Source organism: Saccoglossus kowalevskii, chromosome 13 (genome assembly GCF_978046115.1).
Source record: "Saccoglossus kowalevskii chromosome 13, keSacKowa6.1, whole genome shotgun sequence".
Lineage (NCBI taxonomy): Eukaryota > Metazoa > Hemichordata > Enteropneusta > Harrimaniidae > Saccoglossus > Saccoglossus kowalevskii.
Window position 1 is genome coordinate 33,859,876 of NC_140653.1, and position 11,075 is coordinate 33,870,950.

At 36.0% G+C, this 11,075-nt stretch overlaps 1 protein-coding gene across 1 annotated transcript in view; it reads left to right on the plus strand.

Annotated features, from left to right (window-relative positions):
* The window catches only part of LOC144359792 (GON-4-like protein), a 44,198-nt gene that overhangs the window by 32,769 nt on the left and 354 nt on the right, over positions 1-11,075 (plus strand). The window contains exons 18-26 of the mRNA XM_085507251.1: positions 626-676; positions 1,048-1,134; positions 1,341-1,439; positions 2,609-2,752; positions 3,957-4,100; positions 4,518-4,613; positions 5,465-5,608; positions 6,272-8,667; positions 10,951-11,053. Coding sequence (XP_085363377.1) covers positions 626-676; positions 1,048-1,134; positions 1,341-1,439; positions 2,609-2,752; positions 3,957-4,100; positions 4,518-4,613; positions 5,465-5,608; positions 6,272-8,667; positions 10,951-11,053 — 3,264 coding nt within the window. The remainder of the gene's footprint in view (positions 1-625; positions 677-1,047; positions 1,135-1,340; positions 1,440-2,608; positions 2,753-3,956; positions 4,101-4,517; positions 4,614-5,464; positions 5,609-6,271; positions 8,668-10,950; positions 11,054-11,075) is intronic.

Sequence of the window (11,075 nt, forward strand, 5' to 3'; positions counted from 1 at the left end):
GGGCCATGTGGGAGATTAGACCATGTCCTTACTAGGCTACTCTCTATAGGGCCCTGTGGGTGATTAGACCATGTCCTTACTAGGCTACTCTCTATAGGGCTATGTGGGAGATTAGACCATGTCCTTACTAGGCTACTCTCTATAGGGCCATGTGGGAGATTAGACCATGTCCTTACTAGGCTACTCTCTATAGGGCCATGTGGGAGATTAGACCATGTCCTTACTAGGCTACTCTCTATAGGGCCATGTGGGAGATTAGACCATGTCCTTACTCGGCTACTCTCTATAGGGCCATGTGGGAGATTAGACCATGTCCTTACTAGGCTACTCTCTATAGGGCCCTGTGGGTGATTAGACCATGTCCTTACTAGGCTACTCTCTATAGGGCTATGTGGGAGATTAGACCATGTCCTTACTAGGCTACTCTCTATAGGGCCATGTGGGAGATTAGACCATGTCCTTACTAGGCTACTCTCTATAGGGCTATGTGGGAGATTAGATCATGTCCTTACTAGGCTACTCTCTATAGGGCTATGTGGGAGATTAGACCATGTCCTTACTAGGCTATTATTCACCTTCTTGGGAAACCCCTTGCATATTATTATTTGTTGTGTTATTCTTGCAGGGTGCTGAGAAAGACAACTTATTGGCACAAGCTTTTATCACAAGAGTCAAAGTAGGTGCAACTTCCACTTTACCAACATGTACATGTATATATGTAATGCCGGATGATATGTTATCTCATTGCAACTATCACAATATAATATATAAACCATAAACCATTGTTTTACTGCAAGTCACCATAACTCCTTGTTTTACCATAACTCATTGTGAAGTCTCTCAGTATGAAAGTTTGAATCAGAGACTGACTATGGTAAGATAAATTGCCAGGTTGATTTTTCACATATTGATGGAATGATGGGAATACATGACTGGAGAACCATGTGATATCTGTATCATTACAACAAAATCATAGCAGAATACAAATGACATTATAGTTTTGTAATATTGTTAGTAATATTTTGTGGTACTCCTTTTTTTACTTAGAGTACGTTATTAGATCAACCGGAGCGTTATAAACTATTCCTTGAAGCACTACATAATTATGGACAAACTAGACCACCAGTGAGTCAAGTAAGTAGCAATATATGCTATGAATGAATAAAACAAGGCATACAACTACAATTTTTTATCCTGTCAAGCCAACAGTTCATTCAAGTTCATTCTCATTTGCTAGGTCTATACTCCGTTACTAGGTTCATTTTTGTTCACTAGGTCCATTCTCTGTTTTATCTTGTAAATTTACATCCATTTTTCGTGTAATTCTACATTTTTTATAGCTTTTCAAGCAACTTAGTGAAATACTTGTTGAGTGGCCAGAGTTATTGGAAGATTTTAGCTGTTTTCTCTCAGCTGAAGAGGCTTTAGAATGTGGTTTGGTGAGTAATTAATATTGACAACACAATATCAATAAGAGTTTTATTTAAGCGTTTATCAAGTTTCATTATCTAAACCATGATAATAATAATAATTTGTTCTGGTTACATAGGCCAATAATTAAATGCACACAACAAATACATTGCATCATGTTGAGAGTTGATGCAGCATGTGAACAGTGTCAGAAAAAACACTTTTATGACTTGTTAGCTTCTGCAGTGCGTTTCATAAATGTATGCTCAACATGTTTTGACGTATTTTGTATTATTTATGTTGGAAGAGTTTATTAGATATCAAGGTTGTAATGTATTTTCCCCTTAGTTTCTTATAAAACAGACATTTCTGTGCAAAGGATTTTGTTAATGAACAATTCAAGCATAGGATTTTTCAACACATGTGGCTCATTTTTGAAAATTTCAGAAGGAAACCAATCATATCCAGGTGCTTTGTTTGTGTTTAAGGTGTAATACTGCACTATCCAACTCTGATAATATAATTTGACAGTCTAGAAAATGTGTGTCTATAAACAAATCATCCCAACATCCAACAAATGATGAGTGTGAAAGCTTAACAAAATCACTTGCTTTGGATAGAAAGTTTGCAGAATCATGATTAAGACCTAGTAAAAATCAGTTTAATTTTCAATGTCTTGAAATAAAATTGAAAAATAATTAAACCTGTCTATTATATCAATACAAGGAGAAGACTTTTGCTTATCAATTTTTTGTACAGACCAGAAAATGGTTGAATATATTTTCTTTCGCAGCTAAGGATTATTTCACTTTTTCTGTGTCATTCAACTTGCTCGTTGCTGATTTATATTTGTTATATTTATATTTGTTTTTCAAGATTGTAAGATTGATAGCTGTTCTCCTGTTTCAAAGATTTCTGAATGTGCATTGAATCAAGAATTGGTCCCTGACTTATTTTGTACACAAAGAAAACAACAGAACCATTTATCAGAAGCTTCCAATAATATACAAGATAATATAAAAAATAATTCTACTTTTTAATGTGTTGATAAATTAACATATACAGGTACAACTTTATGTGTTCAGTGAGTTGTGAAGTCAAATAAAATAAACTACATGTATATGAAAAAAAAAAAACGAAGCTGGCCAAAACATGTCAGTTTTCTGTGTATTTATGCAATTACTATCTTTATTCACAGTTTATGAGTCATTTGGAGTTTATTAAAGCAAAGACATTCCTTCGTCAGATGGAGGTATATTTTCAGAAACAACCCAATCACTATCAGAAGATCCTGAAAGCCTTCACACAATGGGGAAGTAGTGAAAACAAGACTTACACAGAGGTCAGATAGTTTATAAGTATATTAGTTTAACCCATGTTTTATATACATGTTTATCACTTTATATGTGGAACAAATATACTTATTATAATTTTTAAAAAAAACAAGGGACAAGGGTGCAACTCATCAAGCTTTATAGGTTTAACATTACAATTAGAATTCTTACAAGATACTTGATAACTAACGCTATCTAACATACAAAGCCAAGGAGTCAAGGAATTAATAGTTTTAAATAAAAAAAAAATAATAAAAATTCTAAAAATGAAGTTGATTCTCCACACTGGTACTGGCAATATCTGAAAGGCTGACCCAGCAGACAACTCTAAATGTGTCAATCAAACGTTAAAACAGTGAGTTGTATGGTTTCTGCTAAAATTCATCTCTCAAAGCTTAGAAAATAACATTTTGTTGCCCCAAAAAAATAAACAGGATCAAATCCAAGTTTGTTCATTGTCATCCGTTGGGAACCCTTATCCTATATAACCAAATAAATGCGGTTTTCCTGTCTAGTATGTCGTATATTTTTAGCAAATTAATCTTCCAACATCGATGTCATGAAAAAAAATGCAATAAACAACATTCTTGGAAATACAACTTAATTCATTATTAACGGCAACATTTCCCTCGGCACCTAATATACAATTAGAGTCTGTAATAAAAGGACAAGTATTACACCCGAGTTGATTACACAAAACAAAACCATAGTTCATTTGGTCTTTTGGTCATTTGGTCTCCATTCCCCAATAAGAACCAATTCTGTACTGAGCGAGATATCAGGAGTACTATTGCAGAGACAGTCCCACAGTGCTTTATTGAAGACATGGCACCCTAGATCTTATCAACATGTTTAATGACCATATATGACATGTGACCTCATTAAAAATTATATTTGGAGCACTATTGTAGATAGAAACATTCCCACAGTGCTTAATTGAAGACAGACCTGATCTCTAATGGCTTTCTCATATTTTTTCTTGTGTAAATAATGTGTTTACGAGTAGCTAATAATTCCATTATTTTCATTTACTAAGCATATTCGTAGGGTTTTAAATTAACACATTAGTTCTATTGTATTTCACATGTTCATGCCAATTCACAGCGGAAACTAAACCTAACAAATAATTAATGCATTAACAGTACTAAATTAATAATTCAACAATTTTATTTTAATCTTACTTTACTAACAACTGGGATTTGTATATTACAGCTTAAATCTAGCATTATACCATTACTGAGGGGACAACCTCATTTGGAACAGGAATTAATGCATCTAATACCAGATGCTAAGCCACCAGAAAGCTATATGACAGATTTTGAAGAGATTATATGGGAAGACAAGGAGGATTATGAGGTATATCACCATGATTTCATTATCATCAAATGACAACTTTCTTTCATTGAACAATTGCTGTTTGTATGTCACACAGTTATTGCTAATGAATGCTATTTTATTTTTATTGAATTACTTTCTTTGTCATCAAAAGTCAACTTTCTTTCATTGACCCAACTACAATTTGTATTTCACAATTACTGCTACCATTTCATTGCTGTTGAATTACTCTGTTTGCCAATGAAAAATCAACTTTCTTTCATTGACCCAACTACTATTTGTATTTCACAGTTTCTGCTACCATTTCATTGCTGTTCAATTACTCTGTTTGCCAATGAAAAATCAACTGCCATTCATTGACCCAACTATTTGTATGCCAACAATCTCTTGTTTTGCAAAAGGTTTCAATGGTCTCTCTGTGTTTTATTATCTTTTTAGCATGATGGCTTTGAGGAAATTGAACTGCCGGATAGTGATGATGAAAAACTTCAGACTAAAACTAAAAATAATATCGTCAAAAAGACCCATACAAAGGTAGTTGATTCATCCCTGTTTATTTACTATTATTGACTATATTCCAGACTCCTTGTCCCTCAAATACCATTTATGGATGTAATGACACTCACCAACACTGTTATACTGTTATCAGTTGTAAAACACAAATTTTGTGTCCTGACATTATTAAGGAATCATACCTGTATCAACCTGTTTTTGGAGTATTTTTAGTCCCCTTTCGGACACAGTCCGAAAACGGGAACTTGTGTTTTGACCTCCGTGTGTCAGTGTGTGCGTGCGCGCGCCCAGACCTGTATCTTAGAAATGCCCGGACCAATCACAATCAAACTTCACACATACATCATACATGATATTATACATATGCATGTCAATTTGTTTCACAATCTAATTCAAGATGGCCGAATGGCGGCCATTTTTGTGCTAAAAATCATCAAAATCAAGCATTTTTCAGCTATTTACAGATAGATTTTGTTTAAAATTGGTATATACGTTGGACATTATAGGACCTTGATGCAAATAATTTTGTTTTTACAGATTGGATTCAAAATGGCTGTCTGGCGGCCATTGTTTTTCAATGAATGGGCTTCTAGACCAATATCCCCGACTTTTTTTGACTGAATATGTTCAAATTTTAAATATTCATTATACATCATGTCATAGATAGACAGATATATTGGTTTGACGATCCTATTCAAAATGGCCGAATGGTGGTCATTTTTGTGCTAAAAAATCATCAAATATCAAGCATTTCTGGCATTTATGGATGGATTTCGTTCAAGTCTACTGGTTGTACCCTAATTAAAAAGAATTAGTGATGCGATGTCTGTCCACTGTTGCATTTTGATCTATATAATAATTTTATTTTTTAGGGTGAGCATTTAGATCTACGTAAACTGTTACATATGGAGATTTATGGTACCAAGGATTGTCAGTGTCGATGTCATCAATCATCCAATGATTTACGAGTACAAAGAAAAGTCAGACACTGTGTCTTGTGTAATCCAGCATTACAGGTGTGTCTTTACCTATGCAGTCAAAATTTGCCAAATATGGACATATTGCTCCAAAGATGGCTTGTAAAAAAAAAAAGTCAGACATTGTGTAATCCAGCATTACAGATGTGTTGATTCCCTATGCAGCTGAAAATTTGCCAAATATACTGGGTAGACATATTGTTCCAAATATGGCTTGTACAAAGAAAAGTCAGACATTGTGTAATCCAGCATTACAGATGTGTCTCTACCTATGCCATCCAAAATTTGCCAAATATGGACATATTGTTCCAAATATGGCTTGTAATAAGAAAAGTCAGACGTTGTGTAATCTAACATTACAGACGAGCCTTTACTCAATACATATATGCTTTTTTTAAATATGCCCAAATATTATTATAATATTATATGGCTTATACAAAGTGAAGTTTACATTGTGTATCCAGTATTGGTAAATGTAATGAACTGTGCTTGAAGTGGCGAAACAACCAAAATTGAAATATTTGCACAAAATTATATATGGGATAGTGTTATCATGGTTTATAAACACGCATATATGGACCACTTTTGGTTAAGTGTGTTCACATTTCAGGGTGCCATTGCTAAATATAACAATTAAATGTTTAGTGCAGGTGCTCGATGTAGATGGGCTTTCACATTATAATCCACTCTTTTATTTTTCAGTTGAACAGAGCAGAAATGAGCAAATCTGAATTGAAAGCAAGGTGTGGTGGAATGGGAGAGAGAAGAAAACAGTCAAGAAAGGCTGGATACTCAAGACAGGATTCAGCAGCTGATGTTGATGATGGTAGACATTTCAAAGATGTTTCAGCGGCATGTGTTACTAACTTGTCAGAGATGTGCAATAATCTAGCTGATATTTTAAATGAGAATAGTGTTGATAGAGCAGATGACAGTGATGATTCTATCACAGAGGCAGGATGCCATGGAACTACGGTGCTAAGTAGTGGTGTAGATAGAAGTGCTACGAATTCTCCAATAGAATATGCAGTAACACAGACACCTGGGGATGTACCGTCTAATCGGATTGTATTAAAGATTTGTATGAATAATTCCAGATCTAACTCTCCTACAAAGGAAGATGAGGAAGATAACCATTCCTCAGATGAACAATTTTCTGACACTGAAATATCTGAGAATGATGGTAGTCAGATTTCTGATGTTGAGGAAACGGAAGATATTGTTATGAATGAAATTGATGATATTTGTGAGGATAGTGGAATGGAGAGGTCTGATGGAGAAAGCAATCAGACATGTCTTGATGAAAATAGTCCGAAAATGAGTGATAGTGATAGTAACCAGATGTGTCCAGATACAACCCAGAGAACAGATGGGGAAAGCAACCAGACATGTCCTGATGAAAATAGTCCAAAAATGAGTGATAGTGATAGTAACCAGATGTGTTCAGATACAACCCAGAGAACAGATGGGGAAAGTAACCAGTCATGTCCTGATGAAAATAGTCAGAAAATGAGTGATAGTGAAAGTAACCAAATGTGTCCAGATGTAACCCAAAGAACAACTGATGGCGAAAGTAACCAGGTGTGTCCAGATGCAACCCAGAGAACAGATGGGGAAAGTAACCAATTTTGTCCTGATGAAAATAGTCAGAGGATGAGTGATAGTGAAAGTAACCAGATGTGTCCAGATGTAAGCCAAAGAACAACTGATGGAGAAAGTACCCAGATGTGTCCAGATGTAACCCAAAGAACGACTGATGGCGAAAGTAACCAGATGTGTTCAGATGTAACCCAAAGAACAGATGATGAAGGTAATCAAATGGTGAATGATAGTGAAAGTAACCAGATGTGTCCAGATGAAGGTAATCAAATGGTGAATAATAGTGAAAGTAACCAGATGTGTCCAGATAAAGGTAATCAAATGGTGAATAATAGTGAAAGTAACCAGATGTGTCCAGATGAAGGTACTCAAATGGTGAATGATAATGAAAGTAACCAGATGTGTCCAGATGAAGGTAATCAAGTGGTGAATCATAGTGAAAATAACCAGATGTGTCCAGATAAAGGTAATCAAATGGTGAATGATAATGAAAGTAACCAGATGTGTCCAGATGAAGGTAATCAAATGGTGAATCATAGTGAAAGTAACCAGATGTGTCCAGATGAAGGTAATCAAATGGTGAATTATAGTGAAAATAACCAGATGTGTCCAGATGTAACCCAAAGCACAGATTGTGAAAGTAACCAGATGTATTCAGATGCAGCTCCAAAAACAACAGAACAGAACTCTGATCAGATGTGCCCAGACATAGCTCTGAGAATAAGCCATGCAGAAAATACCCAGATGTTTCCAGATGGAATTCCAAGAACAGATGGGGACAGTAACCAGATGTGTCCAGGTGGAATGCAGAGACAAAGTGATGCAGAATATAATCATATGTGTCCAGTTGAACCCCAGAAAATTGACAAAGGAATTAACCAGATTTGTCCAGATAAAATTTTGAGAACAAGTGATGTGGGCAGTGACCAGATAGGTTCTGATGAAACTGTTGATGTTCAAAGTAACCATATGTGTCCAGATGAAGTTATTCAGATGTGTCCAGATGGAACTCTAAAAACTAGTTGTGGAGATTGTAACACAACATTCCCAGATATGAGTTGTAGTGATGACAAGAATAACCAGAGTTGTCAAGAAGAAGGCAATTGGAGAACAAGTAATGACACTAGTAATAAACCTTCTGAAACTGATAAAGGTTTGAAGACAGTCATTGTTGAGAGTGTACCAGAACCTAGTTTTGAAATTCAGCAGAAAAACACACTTATCGAAAGACTTCCTGTCATTGACAGTTGTGAAAGGAATCTGAACAGTAAACATGAACTTGAGCAACACGTAATTGTTGGTGAGACGTTATCAACAAAGTCTGAATTTGTTGATCTTAGAAAAGACAAAACTGATGACATTGGTGCTAGCTCTTCAAAAGATGTATGTCATGAACCAGATGTTCATACAATGGAAGAGATGGTAAAGCAGGAAGAATCATTTAATGCTAAAAATATATTTACTGGGCATGATGGAGCAGTAACAGTAGCTTGGACAAGGTAAAGTTCACCCATGTGAATTCAGTGTTCATTGATGTTTACCCAGAACCAACAATCCTTTAAAACTTTGCTTTGATGTATCCTTGTGTTATGCATAGATTGATTTCATACTATTAATATAAATGAACTATGTATCAGATCTGTTATCTACATCTAGGATAGCATTTCTTAATGTTGTAAAGTTCCTTGGCATGGGAGATATGAGAGTTAGGTTTATGTAACAATTGGGTCTGCTGTTAGAGCATCTCTGAATGTTGTAAAGTTCCTTGGCATGGGAGATGTGAGAGTTAGGTTTATGTAACAATTGGGTCTGCTGTTAGAGCATCTATGAATGTTGTAAAGTTCCTTGGCATGGGAGATGTGAGAGTTAGGTTTATGTAACAATTGGGTCTGCTGTAAAAGCATCTTTGAATGTTGTAAAGTTCTTTGGCATGGGAGATGTGAGAGTTAGGTTTATGTAACAATTGGGTCTGCTGTAAAAGCATCTCTGAATGTTGTAAAGTTCCTTGGCATGGGAGATGTGAGAGTTAGGTTTATGTAACAATTGGGTCTGCTGTTAGAGCATCTCTGAATGTTGTAAAGTTCCTTGGCATGGGAGATGTGAGAGTTAGGTTTATGTAACAATTGGGTCTGCTGTTAGAGCATCTCTGAATGTTGTAAAGTTCGTTGGCATGGGAGATGTGAGAGTTAGGTTTATGTAACAATTGGGTCTGTTGTGAGAGCATCTATGAATGTTGTAAAGTTCTTTGGCATGGGAGATGTGAGAGTTAGGTTTATGTAACAATTGGGTCTGTTGTGAGAGCATCTATGAATGTTGTAAAGTTTCTTGGCATGGGAGATGTGAGAGTTAGGTTTATGTAACAATTGGGTCTGCTGTAAGAGCATCTATGAATGTTGTAAAGTTCCTTGGCATGGGAGATGCGAGAGTTAGGTTTATGTAACAATTGGGTCTGCTGTGAGAGCATCTATGAATGTTGTAAAGTTTCTTGGCATGGGAGATGTGAGAGTTAGGTTTATGTAACAATTGGGTCTGTTGTGAGAGCATCTATGAATGTTGTAAAGTTCGTTGGCATGGGAGATGTGAGAGTTAGGTTTATGTAACAATTGGGTCTGCTGTTAGAGCATCTCTGAATGTTGTAAAGTTCTTTGGCATGGGAGATGTGAGAGTTAGGTTTATGTAACAATTGGGTCTGCTGTGAGAGCATCTATGAATGTTGTAAAGTTCGTTGGCATGGGAGATGCGAGAGTTAGGTTTATGTAACAATTGGGTCTGCTGTGAGAGCATCTATGAATGTTGTAAAGTTTCTTGGCATGGGAGATGTGAGAGTTAGGTTTATGTAACAATTGGGTCTGTTGTGAGAGCATCTATGAATGTTGTAAAGTTCGTTGGCATGGGAGATGTGAGAGTTAGGTTTATGTAACAATTGGGTCTGCTGTAAGAGCATCTTTGAATGTTGTAAAGTTCCTTGGCATGGGAGATGTGAGAGTTAGGTTTATGTAACAATTGGGTCTGCTGTGAGAGCATCTATGAATGTTGTAAAGTTTCTTGGCATGGGAGATGTGAGAGTTAGGTTTATGTAACAATTGGGTCTGTTGTGAGAGCATCTATGAATGTTGTAAAGTTGCTTGGCGTGGAAGATGTGAGAGTTAGGTTTATGTAACAATTGGGTCTGCTGTTAGAGCATCTCTGAATGTTGTAAAGTTCTTTGGCATGGGAGATGTGAGAGTTAGGTTTATGTAACAATTGGGTCTGCTGTTAGAGCATCTCTGAATGTTGTAAAGTTCTTTGGCATGGGAGATGTGAGAGTTAGGTTTATGTAACAATTGGGTCTGCTGTGAGAGCATCTATGAATGTTGTAAAGTTCGTTGGCATGGGAGATGCGAGAGTTAGGTTTATGTAACAATTGGGTCTGCTGTAAAAGCATCTATGAATGTTGTAAAGTTCCTTGGCATGGGAGATGTGAGAGTTAGGTTTATGTAACAATTGTGTCTGCTGTAAAAGCATCTTTGAATGTTGTAAAGTTTCTTGGCATGGAGTTGTGAGTGTTAGGTTTATGTAACAATTGGGTCTGTTGTGAGAGCATCTCTGAATGTTGTAAAGTTCTTTGGCATGGGAGATGTGAGAGTTAGGTTTATGTAACAATTGGGTCTGCTGTTAGAGCATCTTTGAATGTTGTAAAGTGGCACAGGGGATGTGAGAGTTGGGTCTGCTGGTAATTCTATGGAAGGATGGCATAGACATTATTATATTGGGCATGAATTTCTATTTGAATTTTTTCCTAGGGATGATGACCGTGTACTGTTGCAAGCATGTCAAATGCATGAAGCTTCACCAGATTTATTCGAAGCAATATCTCAACAGCTTGGAAATAAGAGTGCTGTGCAGGTGAGTCTTTTTTTTTTTAATC